Source organism: Pogoniulus pusillus, chromosome 3 (genome assembly GCF_015220805.1).
Source record: "Pogoniulus pusillus isolate bPogPus1 chromosome 3, bPogPus1.pri, whole genome shotgun sequence".
Lineage (NCBI taxonomy): Eukaryota > Metazoa > Chordata > Aves > Piciformes > Lybiidae > Pogoniulus > Pogoniulus pusillus.
In genome coordinates, this window is record NC_087266.1 from 49,067,782 (window position 1) to 49,091,353 (window position 23,572).

Genomic DNA, 23,572 nt, shown 5'->3' on the forward strand with positions numbered 1-23,572 from the left:
AGGGTTGGGGCTGTTCAGCCCAGAGAAACTAAGACTCTGGGGAGCCCTTAAAGCAGCCTTCCAGCTTAAGGGGTGCACAAGAAAGCCAGGAATGGACTTTTTACAAGGGCTTGTTGTGATAGGATGAAGGGGAATGGACTGATGCTTGAGGAGGGTAGATTTAGACTAGATATTAGGAAGAAATTCTTTACAATGTGGGTAATGAGACACTGGGACAGGGTGCCCAGAGAGGGAGGTCACAGGGAGGCATTTGGGGCCAGGTTGGCTGAGGCTTTGAGCAACCTGGTCTAGTGGAAGGTGTCCCTGCCTATGTTAGGAGAATTGTAACTAGATGATCTTTAAGATCCATTCCAACCCAAACTGTTGTATGCTACTATGTTTTCAGATTGGGTTTTAAGTGCAGACTGATGGGGGGAAACCATCTTTGTCAGCCATCTGAAACGTCCTGAATAGTAATATGTAATAAAAGGTTATTTCTGGCTATAGTATTATGTTGGGCAGAGATATGTGCAAGTTACAAAGCAAGATTGGGAAACACACTTCTACTGAATGCACAGTATTTAAGAAAGTGCAATACAATCAGTTGATCATTTCTGTACTGTACCTTTTTTTCTCTTGCAAAGTGCTTTCTATCTCCTTCCCCCTTCCTCCCCCCCCTCCTTTTTTTTTTTTCCCCTGGCTTATTTGCAAACCGAAGCCGTGAGCTGCATCATAGATTCAGCTCTAAGGTCTGAAGTTGGTTTATTCTAAGCTAGTATATCCTGTCTGGGAATCAGGAGGCTAAATTAGAAATACAGTTACAAAATGGCATATATTTGGAAGCTTTGTTCTCTTAAACCCGAACCTTCTGTTGACTGACGTTAGATGATCCAGAAGCAGATGCTGCAGCAGCTATTTGTTGATTTAGTTGCTATGGTGACATGATACATTCGTGTACAGCAGGAAGCTCACTGTACGTTGGCTAATTTGATAGGAAGGAAGGCTTGAGGTAGGTATTGCTGACTATATTGTTAATTGATCCTACCTTTCGCATCCCGCTCCCACATGCTTTGTGGATGCACAGCTATAGAGGAAGGTAAAGGGAGATACTCTGGCGTGGGGTTTAGGTTGAAGTGGCCTATTAAAAGAAGTAGGGGTGGACGGGAGGCAGTGCTCAACACAACACCGAAGATTACCTCAGTATTAAGTGAATGGAACAGCTCGGAGCAGTCGGAGTGGTGACTGTTGAATCTTCCTTCATCCTTTGTCACTGTGGTAGCACCAGTTGAATGAGAGAAATAAAAGGATGCGAGCAACAGTAAGTCCGAGTGTTAAGGCTTTTGCAATGGTTACAAGATAAAGCATGTCACTAATTAACATCTTGATTGGAGCTATTAGTGGAGAAAACTGTAACTGTTCTGAATATGTGCCCTAATGGCAGAGCATAAATGTGCCTCTGCCTGGAAGTTGTGTTGTATTGTATTCACCCTTTGCCAGAAACACACTGGGGTTTAATCTTATTGCAGACAGACTGTTAAAGATACAGTGCACAGCTTACAGAGGTCTTGGCTCTGCCACCCTCTGAAGAGCTTCAGTTTTTTCCAAGTCAGAATGACCAAGAGTGTTTGCTACAGTATTTTCCTGTTAAAAAATGAATTTACCTTTATTCTTCTAGCTAAAAATACTTCTCAGCAGTGCTGCTGAGCTGATTTTAGTTGCAGTATGTTTTAGACAAACCACTGCTGTCTCTCTTTTGTGTTGATACTGGTGCATTTAGAAATGTGATTTTGGTGAAGTCTTTCCATTGTTTGTGATTTTTGCTGTCGACCACTTGTTACTAACCCAGCACCTATAACCATATAATGCTAAAGATAGATGTTTTCAGATTAATGAGAGCACAAACAAAATAAAACCCCTCAGTCTCAACCCTGAAGCTCTTGTCCTTCTCCTAGTACAGCACCTCAGAAAAGAATATTGTTTCTGCATAATACAGAAATGGATTGTGATATGATTCTGTTTTAATGGTGGTTTCAGATGTCCAGCATTATAGACCACTTTACCTTCTTGGTTTCTGGGAAGTTTGTTTGGAGGTAAAAAGCAAAACACTCTACAGCCCCCAAAAACATATGCATGCCCCAAACCCACTTCAGAATGTGAAAACAGAACAAAAAACAATAAAAAACCCCAGAACTCTGCTTTTCAGTAGTACTGGTTTGCTCCTATCTTTACTATTTTTGTACATGATCAGTCTCTTACTACATTATTTCATTTCAGTATGCTTTAACCACAGTCATAACAACATACTCTTATTTCTTCACTTTTTATGTGGTTTCTGGAATAGAGAAAATTAATGTAACATGTCTTAGCTTCCCCACCACCACCACCTTTTTCCTTTCTTTCTTTCTTCCTCATGTTTTCCAGTATTTTTAATAGATAAGCCATGCTACAAGTTGGCTTTGCTGCTGAGGGACTGCAGGTTTTGTTGTTATGATCTATTCAATAGTAATGGTGTTCTTCTTGGGTATATTCAGAGACTTTTAACGTGGTTGGAAAATTTGCACCAGTTTTCACTTATTCTGGAAAAATATGTACATGCACAAACCATACCTGACTCCTTTTAGAGGAAGAGATCAAGTAACCTGTTCAGTTCCTCTCTCCCTCAGCTGGGAGGTGGGGGATGTCTGGAGAGGGAAGGAGTCTCAATATCCCTTTACACTGAGATTCAATTGATTCCTTCAGTTTCCTTGCCTTTGTGGCAAAGAACAGAGTGCCAGTTCTCACATGGGCTTATCCCATGGTACAAAGTATTTAATGTGTTTCAGTTTCTTTAGCCTCAGTCAGGATTAAAAAATGTAATCTTTTTTTATTCCCCCTTCAGAAGGCTGATAGTCTTTGCTGCTGAAGGATGTGTTTGAGATGAAGGTATTTTGGAGGGAGAGAGTGCTTGATGTCTATAGGTACTTCTTTAATGTGAATTCAAAACCATTTATCTCGCATCCCAGTCACTCTAAAATGGTAGTTTTGTTCTTTCAGCTAAGACTTTGCTGGCTGGAAATAAAGCCATGGGTATGAAGAAAACTAAGTATTTTAAAATTGTATTGTATATTCAGTAGGTAATACATTCTACCCAGAGAAGCTTTTAGGTAGAAAGGCATTTATTTGGCCAACACAATTTGCTACCCACTGCCAAAGATTTGGAAACTTGCAAACAAGACTCTGAATTGAGTCTTCTGATACTTGTGCTGGCTTAGAGTTAGAAATGGTATTTCAGTCACTCCTGTGGTATTATCTGAGCTGTGGCTGTAAAATGTACAATACTTAAGGCTATCCTTACGTGGTAAGGATAAGCCAGACTCTCTTCCATAAACCTTACTCAAATTTGATCTTCATATCTTCATGGAGTAGGGTAGAAGAGAAAGTTAGCAACTGGCTTAATTCTGCATGTGTTCTGTTGTGTGCTTCTGAGAAAGATCATCTGACATACTTCTAGACACAATAATTTGTCCTTTGGGTGTTTGGGGTTTTTTGAAACTTAAGACTAAATTTAAAGTTGTAGAACCTACACACTGAATTTAAAATAGTATCTCTGTATTTATGGTGTATTAGCAATAACAGTTTGCTTATGTTTGGTTTGGGTTTTTTTTTCCCAAATAGAATCTCTTTTGCCTCACAGATCTCCTGGATACCTATTTGATGATGGTGCCTTTGGGGAGGAAGGCCATGTTCTGTAGTCTTTGAGTTTTGTTCAGGGAACTGCTTTTACACATGTGAGCAGGATAAGAAAAATGTGCCAAACTTCCTATGAGATGCCTTTAATGCAGTTAGTTTTTGGAGCAATTGGGCTCATTTCAGATTTTACTTTTTCTTTTCTCCTTCGTGGGGACAGAAGTAGTTTGAACTGCTTCTAACTGTATTTACAGTTTCTGCTGTGGAAAGTTGTCCTAAGCTTTTTCTTGTTTCCCTGTTCTCCAGTCCTAAGCTTTTTCTTGTTTCCCTGTTCTCCAGTCCTAAGCTTTTTCTTGTTTCCCTGTTCTCCAGTCCTAAGCTTTTTCTTGTTTCCCTGTTCTCCAGTCCTAAGCTTTTTCTTGTTTCCCTGTTCTCCAGTTTTGGGATTGGTGCTTTGTGATCATGGACTGGATTTCTACCCACCTGATGGAGTACAGTCATGACTTGTGCAGGCCTCTTTGTAGTTTAAGTTTTTGTGGCTGAGAGCACTAGGAAAACGTTTTCCTGCTTGTTTTATGCAAATGCACATTTGTGGTGGTACCACAATTGTAATGCTGCCTTTCTTTTCCCATCAGCTACCTGAAATGGTCTTGAAACTTGGCCATCTGCTAACACATCACTACTTTTAGAAGAATGGACATGCAAGTAGAGATGCTTATAGAAGGGTGTTGCTTTTTAGCAGAATGAAGGGTTGGGTTTAGTTGTTTCAGTGGCATTGATGGGCTTTTTGGCCTTAGTGTACAAACAAACATACTCGGAGCAGGATTACCTATCTCTTTATTTTAAATTCCATTCTGTCTCTCCCTGTGCTCCAAGGAAGAAATGTCTTAACCTGCATATTTGTCTGGCACAAGCAAAATGTTAGGCTGCTTATGAAAGTATTCTGTATCCATAAAGAGAAGGGTTAATAGGACAGGAGTCACCTACATTTTGTATCATTGCTATTCTGATTTTAAAAGACGTTGCTGGGAGTGTATTAGCAGAGCAAAACACCTCTAGGAATCTTATTTCAGCTTCTGCAGCTGCTGCTGCTTGTTGATAGAAGTTACTTCTAGACCTTTCTGCAGATAAGTGCTAACATTTTGCCTGAAGCTTTCCCTTATTTTGGAGCAGCCCTCTGGGTGAGGGTGTCTGCAGCTCTGCCTTGCACAGATCTCCTCTCTACCTCTCTGTTGTTTCTATCCTTAATGTTACAATTGATTATTTTTTCTGACTCAAGCCATTTTTCCCAAAGCATTTCTTCAGCATTTAGAAATAATCTATGGCCTTGAAACATTCACATTTCCTCCTGGTTCAGTCTGCAGAAACATTCTTGTAGCTTCTTTTGCAGATAGTGAAGAGTTTAATGAATAAAAGTTAAAAAAAAACCCCACCCACTCTTGAGCAGTTTGTACTGCTTCTTTCTGAGTGTTTATACTGCCTTAGAGTCTTTAGATGATAAATCAGAATACTTTCTCATCCTACTCACACTGATGCAGTAAAGCTAAGTCGTGTATGAGACCTTGAAGTGCCAATTGTTGTTCAGTTATGGTTATATCTGTTGCTAGTAGCATGTCCAAGTTAACGTTGCATGTCTCTGTGTATGACAATTACACTTGTTGAGCTATGATAAAATTTGATATTAATTAAGGATTCTGTGGGTAAAGAATTAATAACATTCTTTATATAGAACTATTACATTTGAAGAGTGTATTTATTATATCAGACCAGTTCACGTTGTGATTTAAGGTAAAGAACAGCTTTTTCAAAGCTAATGAAGATGTTTCCTTAACTAGGCCTTCAAAAAGGCTAAACAGCATAATGCTTCTTCAGGCTACTGTTGGGAACTGTTTATGTATTGGTCATTTAAGTGGGCTCAAGAATGTTCCTGGAAACTGAGACTGTGTCGTGCAGCAAGTCTCTTTCAGTAAACTGCCTTTCCTTGGAGAAAGCTCTTGTGTGTAGACTGCCTGGTCTCGAGATCAGCTTCTGGTGTTGTCTGGGAGAAGACTGCTCTTTGGCATCAGCTCATGCTGTGCTCAGGGCTGCTGAGCATATCTCTCCATTGTAGGTGACTGTTCCAGCAGCTGGGAATGTTCCTGAGCACTGCTCACTTCGCTGATACAGATGTGGGCGTAGGTGCCACTGACACAGTCGAGGGGATGGAGCAGTTCTCCTAGGAGAAATTAGCAACCCTCAGTTTGCAGACTGAGGACAACGAGGAGAAGGTTGCCAAGGTGGATACAATTACACAGAACTGTTACTTGACAAATGCCATATCGCAGAAACTAGGGAACAGTTAACTGGTAGGAGATGGTTTTAAAGTGGCTAAAAAGTGAACTTCAGGAACTTGATGCCATAGGAGGTTGTGGAGGCAATTCAAAGTGTAAGTGACCTCAGTTTAGTCAAAGTGACAATAAGGGACATGGACTGCAGAAACGAGCCTGGCACTCTTGTTACCCTTAAACAGCATCTCAGTTGATAGGGATAGTAGAGATGAAGTACTGGGTTGGATGGACTGCTGACCTGTGCTGCTAACCCAGACCATGAGGGCATTTCTTATGCCTTTATTTGGCCTGGGCAGCTGCCTGAGCTTTTAAAACCCTGAGTTTTCTAATAGGTGGCATGTTTCAGCTTTGTTAGGAAGCTGATCTTCGCCAGTCTGAATACATGTCTTGAACTGAGAGTGGATGAGCAGTGAAGTGGTTTTAAATCAGGAAAAAAAAGGAACTCTTCCATGCTAAGAAGGGAAGCTATTCCTTTTTTGCAAAGCCATTCTGTGATTGTAGGATGAATTTTGCTTTTAATACTGTGCTGAGAAGAAGCCATGCTTCTGTAATTGAACTACTGTAAAACTTAGTATTTTGTGCATGTCATATGGATTTATCTTCTAAAATAGCCTTTGAAGAATAAATTCAATACCATTGAAAAGTATGCCATTTCTCTGTGAAAACTCCAACAGCTTTTGTCACTGAAAGTACTTCAAACCTGTAGCTGTTGGGCTGGCCATTTTAGGTATGCAAGAGCTGGGTTTAGCATAAGTATTGTCCTCTGTATGCTATTCTGGAAAGAGATTCTGTACTGTTTTTCATCAGGAACTGTACTGAAGCTATGTGGCTCATCATTAAATAACTGTTTAAAAGGAAACCATTTATAGTCCAGGTGGAAATGATGCAAAGGTAGTTGTTGACCTAATACTCCCAATTCTTAATAGCAATACTTTAACATGGTTTGAACTTGAGACAAAAATAGGCTGAGTTCAAGTTGTGTTAGCATTGAAAAATTCTGAATTTCATTAGCTTCTGTTATAGTTGTTTATACTTTAAAAGTGTCTGGAGGATTTTAGAGCTTGTATCAAGGCCTCAGTGTTGTAAGTTTGTGTGATTTTTAAGCTTGTGCCGTCCTTAATTAGTATTTCATTGATGGAATTTGAAAAGTCAGCCCCAGTGGGAGGCACCTTTAGGTACAGTCACATCCCACTAATGATTTTTTTCAGGTTATTGTAGTTATCTTGGAGGACCAGACAACAGAAGCCTGGATAGAATGATGCATGCTGGGCTTGGGATAGCAGAGCTTTTAGATGCTGGGAGTAAAGCAACAGGAAGATTGAAGCATTGCAGAAGAGGCTAAGCCTGATTTTTTCCAAAGCTTTTCACTCTGTTTCAGCTGACCTGACCATTTGTCCCAGAAGAGGAATGAGGTCAAGGTCCAGAATATTCAGTGTGAAAGACAAAGGGCCTTGGTTTTCCTAAGTACTGACGTTGAGGTTTGTGAAGCACCACACTGAAGAGTAAGATGTGCAAGTCTGAACTAAGCCACCTGGAATGAGACAAAGTAGCTATAAATAATAATCATCCTGTGGATTTTATTATGCTAACACATGATGCTGTGAAAGAGGCATGTTACCTTTTTCTTGAGAGGAGTCTTCATGCATCTTTGATTGTATGCAGCAGAATATTATTGGGTAAGAGGGAATCCCTCTGAGTGGTTGTCTTTTGGTAGTATTTCTTCTGACCAGCAAGGTACCACTCTGCATCTATCTGCATAGCTTTAAATCTTGACATTAAAATAAACAAGAATTTCAGATTGCATCTACTGAAGGTGATTGGTAAATGCCAAAGCATTACTTTTTCAAAGCAGTGATTATTGCATGGGGTTCAGCAGTGGTAAGGCTAACCTAGCAACCAGTGCTGGCCACGTTGACACACGTTACCCAACACTTTTGAAGCCAGCAGTTCTTGAAACTTCTGAAATGAAATCAGCTCTGATTCAGACTCTTTTGACACACTTGGCAACAAATGCAGCCTGTCTTGGAACTGTTTTAAAATATGCACAACGTAGAAGCAAGGCTGGAAGTGGGAGCCAGTGAAATAAATACACAGACATCACGTAGACTGATAGTCTACTGACAAAAAAGGCTTTCTTGCCTTTTCCTGGCAACTGAGTATCTCACTGAACTACATTAAGTCGGCAAGCCCCACACCCTTTTAAGTGGAAGTCAGATGTCCTCTCAGGTGTGACAATCTGATGGCATCCTGAGTGCCAGAGTGGTGTTGGATGCCATCAGCAGACCTGCTGCGTCACGGCACAGCTGCTGCTGAACAGTGTAGTACTTCCTCACTGTGCTACTCCATGGCTGCTGTGCTGAGCTGTCATTTTCTTGAACTGGCTATGAAGTAACCAGCAAAGATCCTCACACAGGATGTGATGGTTTGGGTGTTACAGGCCTCCCCACACTTTGGAAAAATCACCCAGGCTGGACTCAGCTGCTCTGGAAATTGAATGAAGCTTTATATTGGCAGCTTAGCACAAGAGACAAGCAGGTATTTACAGTATATGCAGAAATAGGCAAGTTAAGGAGTAATACAGAAACACAACAGCCCTCCCAGAAACCTGAGTCCCCAGGAGGGGCTTTCAACCACTCTTCCACCTTCCTCCCACCCCTCTACCTTACCCTAGATCTTGCCTTATGTTTAAGGTAGTTTGGAGGGTTGGCCAGGGGGATTAGGAAGCAGATGAATTAGTCACACAGACTGCAGGTTAGGTTAGAGAGAGAAATGCAGCCCACAAAGCTCAGTGAGTGACTCTCTTATCTATATTTATGTTCTTGTCCTTATACATCTCAGCAAGCCTATGAGTGCAGTAGCCATCACCACTGTTTCCTTTTCACAGCCTGTGATCTAGTTCTCACCAAACCAGCACACCTTCAAACACTTCAGAACAAACTCTGTCAGTACAGTGTCTTCTGAAGACCTCTAAGTCTTATTTGAAGCTCATGTCTAAAATCCTCTTGTTTCTAAGTTTAGATTGAATTAGGAAACTTAAATCTTACTGAATTTTATATTCAGGTGACCTGGGACAATTATTCATACAATAGAATGTAAATAGTGCTGCAGTTAATGTTTGTTTTGGTCTTTTTTTCTTTGCTCAAAGAGCCTACAGCATCTGGTGACATCTTTTTCCAGTCAGAGCACATTACCACATAAAAAACATATATATTTTTTAAGTATGTGCTCAAAACTGGGATAAATCAGTACTGAATCACATGGCCAACACTTGAAACTCTGAATATCCATCGTATCTCATTGAAGTTGCAGCTCTGTTAGGATAGAACTTGCTGTCTTTTTATTAACTCTTAATGTTGCTCTACCGGGGGGGGGGGGGGGGGGGGAGACTTCATAGGATCTCTGCCTGTTCCTCACCCTTTTTTTTCCCTCTCTGCTATTCCTGAAATGAGTAGCACTTATGTTTCCTCTTTCCCTTTTCTGTAAATGAGACCAATTTTATTTTCTTTTAGCAACTTAACAGAGCACATTTTTGGCTATGATGTGGAGAAGTTGTTTATATAAACAAATCCACACAAGGAGGACATAGATTTCATTCTACTTAGCTACATAAACCAGAGAGTGAATAAAGATGTGCCTAGAAAGGAAATCATGACATGCACCTGCTCTTTTGGGTTGGTTGGGGTTGGTTTTGTTTGCTTTGTTTATAAATTTAGTTTGGTTCTTCAAAGTTCCAAACAGAAAGACAGGTTTCAGATGACAATATGGAAGCCTAAAATGGTAACAGACTTCTGCTTTGGTACATGTCAGACTTCCTCTGTTTATTTTGGCCGAGAAGTGTGCGTTGCTATCAGTTCTGCATGTCATGGGTTTACAGGATAAACAGCTTTGCACAAACAAAGCTATACACACTGCTTCATGTTCTTCATCTCTTCCTTTGTCATGACTTCTCACAATGTTTTATCATCAATGAGTACAAATGTGCTGGGATCACGTAAAGAAGGAAAGGACACAGTATTTCCTTTAAGCTGAGAACTGTTTGCTAAGTGGTTATGATGGAAATTCAAACACTGGGAATTCTAATCTTCCTTCTCAAACTTTATCTGGTGGATTGATTAATATTGAAGCTAATGTAATTTGTTGAAAGAATTTAGGCTGTGCAAATAGCTTTTTAATTATGTTAGGCAGTTGAGAAAATAAAATTTGTCCAGGTACTGTTAAACTCAGCTGCTTCTCTCTGCTTGGTCCTTGGAAAAGTGTTTGCTTAAAAATCTGCACTTGTTCTTGCTCTTATCACTTCTTCTCTGTGGGATGAAGGCAGCAGGCAGTGTGAAGTGAAAAATAATGTATTTACTAACCAGAAGATAAAGCTGGGTTTTTCCCAGTTAAACCCTGCTTTTTCTTTTGCATGTACCAGAGTTGTGTAATGTATTCCCCTATAATCATTGCAGTACTCTTTTATTTTTAAGGTTATTCTTGTGCAAGTTAATCCAGGGGAAGCATTTACGATAAGAAGAGAAGATGGACAGTTTCAGTGCATTACAGGTAAAGCTGATGAACTTCATTTCTTTCTCGAGTCTATTTCAGGAGAAAGAAAAGGCAGTTTGTGGTGTTGGAAGTAACAGACTGATAGAAATTACTTTAAAAACAAGAGCCATTTAAATACCGAAGAGATTAGGTGCTAAGGATCATTTCTCTGACACAAAAAAGTGATTTTCTTAGATTAAATGAAATTTCTCGGGGAAGGGGGAGGAACATTTTCGGTTTGCGAAGTGAAGAGCAAAGTGCTGTGGTAGCAAACTTTGGGCTGAGTTGCATAGGTCTTATTACAGAGACCTCAATTTAAAAGCTACAGATGGTTTATTTTTTTACTCCTTGCTGTCACATGGATATTGTTTGCCCATCTCAACAATAGGTATCTGTTATCCTTCTACTAGTTCTTCACTATCTCTAGGGGCCAAATTATTCCTCAGTTCTAGCAAGTGCAGCTTCAAAGTAAAAACACTTCATCAGCCTATCTATAGCTGCAAACATCAGTCAGATATAATAGATGCTATTTAGATTACTGCTTCACTGTGTTGTAGAAGAGTATCCACAATTCAACTATGGAGTCACTTTTTTCCTTGTTATCTTCTGGGCCAATGAATCCTCCTTTCTTTTTTTCCTGGATGTTGGCCCAGCTTCAGCAGATACTGTTCTGGGAACTTGAGGTAAGTATTTTCAAGCTCTTTTCTTCCTCTCTCTCTGGTCTGAAAAGAGATGTAAGATCCAGTTCCTAGTCTCATAGCCAGATCCTTTGGATAGAAATTAGTGCATTTAAAAGGAGGCCTTAGGTTATAATTCCTCAAGTTTACATGTTCATTGGCCTTGTTCTTCAAAAGCTTGTGCCAGTTGCACAGTATTGTGGCTTCCTTTTGAGCCACAAGTGGATCAGTGTTGCAGCTTACAGTTCTGTAGAACTTATTTGAAACACAGCTGTGTAATAATTACTTGGTAATAGGAGAGGGGATCGTGGTGGGTTTTGTCTTGCAATTGTAATTAAAGAACAGGTCATACCTGTGTTACTTCTGTTGTATAAAATGCTGACAGTGGCAACCATTGTGTTCTTCGGTTCAATTCTGATCTACCAAACGGGCTTATGGGAGGGTGGCAGTGGAGTGAATGGGCAGTTTGCTTGCATGATCATCTCCAAAGATGGAAGTATGTGATAGACTGCAAAAATATTGAGATCATACCTTTATAGATGTAGTTCTAATATTTCATGGTATGGCTTTTATCCTCGCCTGGTCTCTCCTGCTTTCCAAATAGGCAGGTCACTATTCTGATTTGATTCAGCTGTTGATTTGTTCATGCTTTACATATGAAAGTGACTGTGAGGAGTTAGTAGACTCAATTGTTCCTGGGTGCAAGCTCAGTCACAGTCTTACAATCTTTCTGAAAAGTGGCACTGGCAGTCAAGGAACCTACGTGCCAAATCATTTGCACAGCAAGCCTCCAGCCATAGACATTCTCCTTGTCCTTCCCACTCCCAGGACATGGAAATATGGCTTGCCGTTGGCAGTAAAGCAGAAGGCACAGAGGCTTTTTCTATCTATACAGCCACTCATCTCATAGGAGAATCTGAGTTGTGTGTGATCTTTGACTGTTGCATTTCTGGTCCATTCTTGCCACTCTTGAGACATTTTTGTGTTTCAGGAGTGTGTGCCTATGGATTTTTCTGCCTTTTGGCTGGTTGGGTCTGTCTGGCTTAAAGAAGAAACTCCCTTAAAAATGGATGCTGTACCTTTTTCGTTGTACATATTGACACTGCTGAGGAGTGTCTGCTTTCCTGTTTTCTCTGTATATAGGTGTTTACAAAGCGAACAGTTTTAGGTGGTATACAGAGTAGAAGGTAATTTGGGTTTAGTGGTCCTTTTTGCTCTGCCACAACTTCTCAAACATAGTTTGCCCTTGGCATGGGTACAAAATGGAGAACCAGCTCACAAAATGGGTGACAACCACTAGAGACAATTGCATTGACTCTAAAGAGGCCAAGCTCACGTCGTTCCCACCTTTGTTTTGGTTTTCTTTCCTTTGCTGCATGCACTCAGTTATTCAGTCAAATCAAAGGTAAAGATGCAGAAGTGCCTAACGAGCATGGTTCAGAGGAAATCTTGCAAATGTACAGAGATGCTTATTTTTAAAAAGGCATGAGGGAAACAAAAATGGCTCAAGTTCAGTGGAGATGCAATCACTGGAAAGTTAATTTAGTCATTACAATGTTCCTTAATATTTTTTCCAGTCCATTTTCCCTGCAAATGTTTACCCTTCTTTATGCTTTTTTCTGACAGTGTTGACTTAAAAGTCTCTGCAAAGAATGCCTATCAGCTTTTTCTGTGATGTACTATGTAAAAAGGGTAGCATTGCATGTTCAAAGTGTGTCTGGGTACTACTTTGCAAAATCCCAGCATGTGCTGTCTAGAGAAAAAAATTATGTCTATATTGCAATTAATATGTTTTGTCTCGTGGCACACTCAGAATTCACCTGGAGACAAAGCATTGGTGAAGGCAAAGGGTTTTTTTGTGTGTGAAATGTGCTTAATACTTTATTACAGGCGTTCTCTTAGCCCTTTCAAAATGAGAGTTGTGCAGTTTACATGTAGAACAAACAACACTTACTGCTCTGTGATGGAATGGTAAGTGACCACCAAACAAATGTGCCTTGGCTTCTGATATTCTCTCTCTAGAATGAATTGGTTCTGAATGTTTATTTTGCTTCTTTTGTGAGATGGTCAACATTCTACAAATAACAAGGACTTCAGTGTTATATTCAACACATTTTTCTCAAGGAACAAAAAAAAGTTCTGAGCACCACTTTTCAAAATCTGGATTGCAATTTCTGCTTAGCAAAGCAGTGATTAACAGACACGTTGTCTCTTTGAAGTAAATGGTAGCCCAGGGAAAAGAGAAATCATTTGAGATTACAAAGGACAGTAAGAATTTGGAATGTTGCACATTGACCAATGTGGAAAATGCTAAAGTGTAAGTTTAGGTTCTTGCAAGTCCATTTGCATGGGCAGAAGTTTAAAATTAAAGTTATGTAAGTATGAAAAAGAGAAAGTTGAGAGGTAGTGAGCTCCTTCTGGATGGATCCCCAGGAGAGTGCAGATATACAGCAGGTTGGGTAGTTTGGTAAGCCACTCACTGCTCTTTGAACAATCAATAGAGAAGGACACCACGGTTTGGTTTGGTTTGTTTCTGTGAGCTAAGCTGCAGAAAATGCTGCATTTATACCCAGACTCCACTGGTATCACTTTCATAATGATCTACATAGTGGATGATCATAGATCCTCTGATAAGTGAGAAGTGGCTTCTTAAGGCAGGCCTCTTCCATGGTAGTTATGACTAGGTAAAAAAGCTCATAAGGCTTATTCCTGCTTTGAAATCTCTTCAGGCTGGTAAAAGAGCAGTGCTGTTGAGAGACCTTTTCTCCTTGGTGAATCTCACTCCTTTGTTTTGGCAGACTTTTGCTGACTTTTGTGTATTTTCTTCTTACATTTATGTCTGTCACATAGGAAGCATGGGTGCTTTATTTCTGTATGTAGGAATCTTAAGATTTCAACTGCTTTTCTACCATACATCATTTGAGTTGAGTGCAGCTTCAGATGGGCAATTCTGTCTGTGCCAATTTTTCTGATTGTATGAAATACTTTCTTTGGCTACCTAGCAATGACTTCTGCCTGCTCTTAACACAACTTTAATTCAAAGAGTTTTTCAGTCTCTTGCTCTCCAGATGCACTGTGCTTTCCTTGCTGGATAGCTAGGAAGATATCTGTCTGCCTATCCTTGCTTTAGACCAAAATGTTTCTTTTCAGAAGAGCTCTTTTTACATCTCTGAAACTTTTCTCATTTATGCTCAAGAATTTTGTAGAAACTTTCCTGAAGCCAAAATTTTGTTCTGTTAAAGTGAAATAATCAGCTGCATTACAGTGATTCAGAAAAGCAGGTTTGAATTGTATGAATGGGCTCTCTTTCTACAAGTGAATTACTGCAGATCACTCATTCATTAATTCTTCCTATTGCAGAGTAAGTGAATGAGGATGACTCATCGTGAGCACATTTTATAACAGTCCCAAGTTACAGCTAAGGACTATCAAATGTTACTTGACATAATAAGAGAGACCATGCTCTGTATGTCTCTGCAAAGGAAAATTGCCATTTTCATAATAAATTAGGAAAGAAAAATTATGTAAATTAGTATGAGTCATAAATACTTAATGCTTTGAAATGAAATGAGGTATCAGTTTAAGGTTTGTCTCTGGGATAAAAGTTAAGCAATCCTAACATTCTTTCCTTCCTTTCTTTCTTTTTTTTTGTCTCTTTAAAATAAGGAATAAAATACTTCTGCAAAGTGTTTTCAAGTAAGGCAGGAGGAAAATATAACATCAGTTCTGAGACTACAGTAGTGCCTTTTGCAATAGGGCAGAGGTAATCTTTGCTCTTTTCAGGACCATCTCAAACTTGTTTTACCCACTCAACAAAACTTGAAGTAGTGCAAAACAAGGTCATTCCCCTGACCAGAATAAAACACAGCAATCCAGAAGTCTGTTGTTTAGATCCAGCTCTTTCCATTCTGAGAATGGCCATGAGAATTAGCCTCATAACAGAGCTCCCTCGGCCTTCTCTGGGAACTGCCTGACCTTCTCTGCCGCTAAATCTGATAACTGACCAGGTCTTGGTGGGCTCAGTCTCTGCCAGCCCTTAAAGAGGCAGCCAGAGGTGATACAAGAAGCTGTTCATGGAAAACCTTCTTTTATTATGCTGCTTTTTAGCCAGAGCAGGTCTCATTGCTATTGCACCCACTTTGCTAGGAGTATAAACACCAGGTTTCTAAAACATGCTATTCCCAGAATGAACTACAGTGGTCACTAGTTCTGTTGGAAAGCAAACTCGACCTGGTTTATCACCTTCTGCATCAGCAAATGAAAACCAACCAGCCAACCAAAAACAGATTAAAAGGGAAATGCATTGATTTCATATTTCTTTCAGTGTTGGTTTTAAAGAAAATTTACTTTTCTGTCATTGATTGTTGCTTAAACTGTGTTAAATAGATCTAACATCTAATCTAATGTATGGACAAAACATATCCATAACATTTTCTGCCTTGGTTATTTTTTTCTTCTTCAGTGTTTGTTTTTTTTAAACTTTTGTTCTATCTTTACTTATTTCCCACAACTCTATATGTGAATGAATTAATAACTTAGTATATTCATTGTAAGGCGTTCAGTCAGGTTCTGGTTTTGCTGTGTGTTGTCATCAGTTAACCTTCCCTCATGTCCTCTGCAATCTCCTCCTTTATTCCTTCTTTTCCCTATACTGCAAGCTGCACACTGCAAACCCAGTCTGACTGTAGGAAGGTTCTGGAGATGTTAGTTTAAAATTTCAGCACTTCAGCTGCATACTGAAGACATCTAATTTTAGGTGTCTAAATGTGTGTTTCTATATGTGGCCTTGGATCTGAGCTCCCATTATAACTAGGGAAGATTTAGTCAGTGCGTTTCAGCTGACATCAGTTTGCACTGAATAGCTCTCCAGGCTCCACTGTCTGTACTGACTAGATCTCCACTTGCTATAATGGGAGGCTAAAGTCCTCACTTGCATGCAGACACATAATTTTAGATACCTAAATGAGATGTCTCCATTCTGGAGCTAAAGCCTGGCTATTATAAACTGAAATAAGTAAGGCTACATCCTGAAAACATCTGAGTTGAGTGTATTGTTTCACAATTGTACCCACAATGAATGGTCTTTGTCCTCAAGCATTTGAACTCTTTGAACTCATCCATTTCTATGAGCACCGTTACACGTTTTACAAGGGTGGTACCAGTACTTGGAGGTGCATGTTGGGAATGGAGTTACAGTCCTAAGATGCAGCTAGAGAATGCCCCTAAAACTTGGTTTCCCTGACTGCAGTCAGTCATGTCTAGCCCACAACGTTGTGAATTATTAACTCAAACTGCTGAGATTGCAATGCTACTCTAGGCTGAGTCTGGATCAGTCGGGTGAGCCTTGTATGAAGCATGTGTCTGGCAGTATTAGAATAGCCCCCTGGCACTGCAGACTGGTCATATGGTTTCTTCCCTGACTGTGCTGTTGATGGAAAATAAATAGGTATTTGTTGCTTCCTTCACAGAGGAAAGTGTATTCAGTATCTCTTCTTGATTTCTGGTTCAAGTAGAAAGGTTGTCTAATGTAAGTACTTAGCAGTTTGAACTGACTCAAAGGTCAGAAATGCAGGCTGAGGAGTTTGAAAAAGATTTTATTTAGCATTTTCACTTCATGTCTGGAATAACTTATGCTGATAGCTTTTCTTCTGTCTTAATTGGCTGCAATCTGGCTGATTGGAATAATAAAATCTATGAAGATTGCTAACTTACTGAGCAAATTCTCTAATTATCTGATTATTTACAAACAAATGGTCCTTTTCTAGAAATTCACATGGAATGTTTTCAAGTAGACTTTGCACTGGGTTTCATAAAAATTGTAAGGTTAGAGCTTGTGCAGGAAGGACTTCACAGAATCACAGAATTGATTGGAAAGGACCTCTGGAGATCTAGCCCAACCTCTCTGCTAAACAGAGTCACCTAGATCAGGTTGCGCAGGAACATACCCAGGCAGCTTTTGAAAGCTTTCAGAGATGGAGACACCTCAACCTCTTGGGCAGCCTGTTCTAGAGTTCCATTGCCCTCAAAGTCAGTAAGGTTTTCCTTAAGTTTAGGTGACACATTCTGTGTTCAAGTTTGGGCCCTCGTCTCTTATCCTGTCACTGGGCACCACTGAAAAGAGTCTGGCCCCATCCTCTTGACACCAACCCTTTAGGTATTTATAAGCATTAATAAGATCTTCTTTTCTTCAGACTAAAAAGCCCCAAGCCCCTCCAGCCTTTCCTGACAGGTGCTCCAGTCCCACAGTCATCTTCATACCCCCTGATGGACTCTCTCCAGTAGTTCCCTGTCACTCTTGAACTGGGAAGCTCAGAACTGGGCACAGTACTCCAGATATGACCTCACTAGGGTAGAATAAAGGGGGGAAAAGAACCTCCTTCAACCTGCTGGTCTCACTCATCTTAATGCACCCCAGGATACCACTGGCCGGCTTGTCCTCAAGAGCACACTGCAGGCTGACTCATGTTTAATTTGTAGTCTACCAGGACCCCTAGATCTTTCTCCACAGAGATGCTTCAGCCAAGTTAACCCTTTTCTTGTGCTCTTGCATGGGGTTATTCCTGTTCCAGTGCAGGAATATGCACTTGGCCTTTCTGAGCTACATGAGGTTCACCTCTGCCTCATTCTTCAGCCTGCCCAGGTCTTGCTGGATGGCAGCACAGCCTTCTGGTGATTCAGCCACTTCTCCCAGTTTTGTATCATCAGCAAACTTGCTGAGAGTGCACTCTTTTCCTTCATCAGGTCATTGAAGATGCTGAACAAAACTGGACCCAGTACAGACCCCCCACCACTAGCTACAGGCCTCCAATGAGGCTCTTCATTGCTGATCACAAGCCTTTGAACTCTCATTAAGCCAGATCTGTTGTTAGATTCTCTCACCACATGTACAGTGTGAGTACATGCTGGTGTGCCATCTGTCAGAAAATGCTGCATATTGTTAGACAAGACCCCATAACATTTCTTTATAGCTCCACTGCATGAGATTCAAGTCATACTCCTGCATCAATGTCCTGTATTGCTGCAAGACATTGAGTTACTGGAGCATGTCCAGAGAGGGGCAACAAAGCTGGTGAAGGGTCTTATGAAAAGTGACTGAGGGAACTGGGATTGTTCAGCCTGAAGAAGAGGAGGCTGAGGAATGCCTTTTTGCTCTCTACAACCACCTGAAAGTTAGTTGTAGCGAGGTGGGGGTTGGTCTCTTCTCCTTAGTGTCAGGTGATAGAACAAGAAGAAATGGCCTGAAACTGTACCAGGAGAGACTGGATATTAGGATGCATTTGTTCACCAAAAGAGTGGTCAGGCATTGGAATAGGTTGCCCAGGGAGGTGGTGGTCCCTGCAGATGTTCAAGAAAAGCGTGGACATGATTTAATGGCCTTGGTGGTCTTAAGCTGATGATTGGACTCAGTGATCATAGAGGTCTTCTACAGTGGAAACAATGCTATGATTCTGCAGTCCTTGATGTACAGTCTGCAAGTATTCAGGTATCTATCAAAGAAGCACTTTTAACAAAGAAATAGCCTGGACTTAATTTTTTATGTACTCCTGCTCTGTTAGTATTCTGAAAAGTAGTTGTGGCTGCCTTAGCTTGTGGACTGCTGTTAGGCACATGGTAGTTGTAAGGGGTGGCAGTCTTGGAACAGCTCTGCTGGTCCTAATTTTCCCAGAGGTCCTCAAGACAGAGCAAGCTGTCCCACAGGTGCCCACACTGCCACAGCCATGCCAACACCTTACAGGGCCTGATGTTGCTCTGCTTCCATGCTTTCTTCTTTGATGCTAAAAACTGTTTTGTAGACAGAGAGCCGAGGCAGCAACAGAAAGGGACCAGGAGGTTAGTCTCCCTTTTATGGTTTTCACCTTGGCAAGTCAGCTGTATTGTCTGCATGGTTCCAGGTACACTCTTCTTGCTGGCATGTGGCATCTAAATGAACGTTGTATTTTGAATCCAGAGGTTTCTTTTCTTTTATTCTGTTCCTAGTTTTGCACTTTTTCTAATGGATGAATCAGCATCAACTTGATAGATATGGCTGTGCATGTGCTATCAACAGTAAATTACTATGGTTGACTTTTTGACTGAAGTTTTGTCAGCTTGCATGACACTCTTCAACTTGCTCTAAATCATGGTAGTGTAACTTCTATTCACCATCTTCCTTTTGCAGACATGCAGCAATCTATTTTACTAAAACAGCTGATTATCCAAACGAGGCAAAGGAAGAAGAGGAGAGAGATAACAAGGCTGTTACAAACATATAGGCTAGCTGTGCACAAATATCAACAGCTACTGTGTGAGTGAACAACTAATTACAGGCATCTAAGTTCAGCCACTTAAAGCTATACAGAAACAGTCTCATTACATGAGGTTTCCAACAAAGTCAGAAGGGCCAAATTGCCTGGTAGCAAATATGGCTTATCCACAGTGCTGTTCTTTGCTTTTTGCCAAAGAGAAGTTCTTTCTCACACTGCAGACAGCTTTTCCTTTTGTCCTTCTAGAAAATGCAGTTGTCTGGAGCAGTGCCTTAGGACATCATTCAAGAGCCTCAGATTTTTTTCAAGTGACTGTTCAGCACCCAGTAACTTGTAGACAGATCTCAAGTGAATGGTATTGGAGCTGTTAGAGAAGCTGACTATACCTTCCTTCCCTTTTGATTAGTCAGCTGTTTTGTGAACATATGATTTACCTCCTCTACCTGTTCTCAAGTTGTTTTGCCACTAGCCCATTCTGCAGCAGTAGCACATACCCTTTCACTCAGATGCTCTAAATACAGGCTGGCTTCATATATGCTGTCTTTGCCTTGGATGATCTTGACGGCTGTATTTAAAGGTGGAATGAATGTGTCTTCCAGGTCAATCAAAGAGCTGTAATAAGAACTTTAAATGTCAAACTGATAGTCTAATTATTTCACTAACAGCTCTTAAAAGGAAGTAGCATGGAATTGTTGTTTCAATAAGACACTAGTAAGTTGGTGTGAGTCGGACAGAGTATTCCTCGTGCTGAAGGTCACTGTTGCAACAGCCCTAGAACAAGTCTGTGAATGTGAAGAGGACATTTAAAGTAGGACTGTGTAGAAAGATCTCAGCAGAACCATGGGCTCGGGCAGAGTCCCAAAGCAGAGAAAGCCCTATTCCTAAAACACAGTTTTAGGAAGCCAGTTCCAAAACCAAACACACAAAAATCCCAAACGAAAGAGATAAAACAGAAGGAAATAATCACTCTGAGAAGAGGGCAGGGAAAGAACTGTGTGGTGGGTTAGGAACTTTGTGCCCCCCACTATTGGAATACACCAGGCTAGCTCAGGCAGCTTGGAGGTAAGATGAAGCTGTATTTACAGCAAAGCAAGTCTTGCAAGCATATATTCACAATATATTTACAAGTGTTTACAATTCTATACAAATTAGAAGTAACACAGAAATCAAACTCCCTCCTGGACAAAGGAAACTGCCCAGAAAGGGCTCCAAGCTACCCCCTCTTTCTCCCTCTGCTTTCCCAAACAGGCAAACAAAACCAGGAAAGTTTATGTGGTTATTTGTAGCCAAGGTTAGTGGTGAGATTAGAGCAGAGTGAAGGAGAAACTAACAGGGAAATGTCCCAGACCAGAATGGGACAAATCATTGACATTTTGGCTTTTTATCCCTCTCGGCAAACCAGTGAATGGCACAGACTTCACTGTTATTTTCCTTTCACAGCCAATGATCTAATATCTCTCATTAAAACATTCCACTTAGCCTCAAACCAGCACAAACTGTTAGATCCTGGTGCTGTAACTTAAACTGTAGCCTTCTCTTCTAAGAACCAGAATGAAAGTTGAAGATGCCAGACACAAGAAAGATACATCTGCAGAGAGTAGTCAACCTTTCTCTTGTTCTCTGCTTTCCCAGTTGCTTGAGGTAGCCTCTTGAAAGATAGCATTTCAGTCAAGTGCTTATGTGTTACACCCTCAGCTGCTTTAGCTAGCTCTTATGGTTTATGCAGCTGAGAGACATCTCAGTAAAACTCCTAAGTAGCAGGTAGATTTGAAAATGACATTAAACATACATTGCATTTATTCTTACCTTTCATCATACCTGCCATACCTTCAGTTTACCATCTTGTGATCAGACACAGAATTGTTCTGTTCACTTTTTTTTTTAAAGTAAGTTGACTCTTGCCCAGCTTTTAAATTCAGTTAAATCTGAAATCTCATCTGTTTTTTTTTTTTTCCCTTCCTTTTCAAAAAGAAGTGCATATAAATAAAGCTGTCTTGCAAGGAGATCCTTGCTGTGCCCAAAGCCCAGGCTGAATTTGGGAATTTGAGAAGCTAAGCTTTTAATTTGACTTTTTTTCTCCTAAAGACAATGTTTCATCCAAGTTGGATAGTAAAGAGTCAAAACCACAGTGACTGCCTCTGATTTAGAGTGGCAATACAATTTTGGGGAGCATCCAGTAACTAAGCAATGCAGCAATGAGTGAAGATAATTGGTAAGAGACATTCAGAGCAATTGGAACCAGCCAAAGTTCTTCCAGCATGAATGAGTTTTAAAAATCATCTGCTAGGAGAGCTGAAATCCAAACGTGAGTATCAGCAAATGCTGAATGGAGATGCAGAAGGCAGGCTAGTGTGAGCCTACCTGGCACTCCTTTCCCTAGCTTGCACTGTAAATGGCTACAAGAGGACTGGCAAATGTGAAAGTTTGAGATAGTTGACAATGTTAGCACTTCTTACCGTGGGCTTCTGGCTCATGTGTTACAACAATGCTTTTCTACACAGGTTGTGCATCTTACATGATGTATCTGTAGCCATTTTAATAACATATTTGCAAAAGATGTGTTTTTCTGATTCTTGTGCAGAGAAAGATTGCATAAAAAGAAGGGAAATGCACCTTGGAAATCCTCTCTCTTTACTCTTAACTGCAGCTGTATACTCTCTCAGCTTTTCTCACATTCCTTTCCAGCAAAGGTATGATACACGCTAGACTATGAATCTTACTCATATGCCCACACAGCTTTATTTCCCCAGTTCACCCTCTGATAGGGCTTTAAAATACCATCCAGAGCACCAATTTGCCCATAATAGCCTTCCCACTGTGTATTATGCTCACAGAATTTCAGTGTATTGTCATTTTTTTTTCAGTTACCGAGCCACATTTTCTCATCTGAAAAATAGCTAGCTTGTATTTCCTGGGAAGAATCTAGTCTCATCTTGGTGACAGTACTTAAATAGAAGAGTGGTGAGTTTGGGGTTCTTTTCAGAAACACATGTATGTGTTTCTGAAACAAATGTATGTTGCTGGATCATCTTGTACAGTGGTGGTGTGCTTCTGGCTCTGGACAAGTAGTATCTTTGTGGGCAAACATTTCTGTGCAGCTTCAGAGAGCTTCAGCAGAGTCAGTATAACCCTGTTTGCTGCTTTGAATTTTTGGCATTTCTTATTAGGATTTTAAATTGTGAATGAAAAAGGAAAGGATTGAATGGTAAATGATAATGCACAGCCAGCCTAGCATGTGAATATATCCCATCTTAATCACTCAGTAACCAATGCACTCAGGTGTCTCTCAGCTATCAAGATCTAGAAATACTTGGCATTTCAACAAAACTCATCATCCAAGCAACTCCAATGGCATCTGAAACTTGTATTCCAGAAGTTCTGCAAGGTCAACAAGAACATGCATTTACTGTCTAAAAGCTTCTTGTCTGAATGGTACCCTTGAACTGGGTGAAATGCAGTTATGTACAATGCAAGGTCACGAATGGGATTAATAAATTAGAAATGGGGATCTCCTTACTTGAAACTTGATGAAGAGGAGGAATCCATCAAGCTGTTTGACTCACAAGAGTATCTCCAGTATAATGTATCTGTAAAGGTTATTGTGATCATAAATTGTATCAGGGAAGGAGCTGCTGGTACAGCTTGGGATGTTTAGTAGCATTTTACAGGATTCTGCTGAGACTTAACTGTAATTGATAATTCATATTTACAGAAGATTAAATGAAGCTGACTCCTGGTGTTGTATGATAGAGCTATTAAGATATCCAGGAGGAGCTTATTTTACAAAAGGAAAGCTTGGTTGGTTTGGCTCAAAATGAGTTTTGTCAGGAATAGGTAAGTAAACACCAGGGATTCAATAATAATAAAAAGTTAATGCCAGAGGTGGTTTAGAGCCCAGTTTCATTTATCTAATTACAAGAAACTTCCTGGCTACATAGAGAAGTGATGCTCTGGAACAGTACTCCATTGGGAGACATATGAGTAAAAGAAATGACAGTTTTAAGATTGTTCCTGATGCTTCTTATGTAAAATCCATTTATGATGGATCTTGATGCATGATAATGAGGGAGAGGAATGAAGCTGAAATCACAGGTGAATAGACTTGATTCATGAGGGTTTTTTCAGTCCTTGAGGCCTGACAGTCCAGCAACAGAAA

At 40.3% G+C, this 23,572-nt stretch overlaps 1 protein-coding gene across 6 annotated transcripts in view; it reads left to right on the forward strand.

The window, feature by feature from the left end:
* The window catches only part of FNDC3A (fibronectin type III domain containing 3A), a 105,306-nt gene that overhangs the window by 32,336 nt on the left and 49,398 nt on the right, over positions 1–23,572 (forward strand). For 4 of the 6 annotated variants that reach the window (XM_064175796.1, XM_064175804.1, XM_064175817.1 and 1 more), the window contains one exon: positions 10,439–10,514. In XM_064175796.1, coding sequence (XP_064031866.1) covers positions 10,439–10,514 — 76 coding nt within the window. Of the gene's footprint in view, positions 1–1,054; positions 1,298–10,438; positions 10,515–11,163; positions 11,180–23,572 lie in introns of those variants that run through there. The other 2 variants (XM_064175826.1, XM_064175843.1) reach the window with 2 other exon arrangements.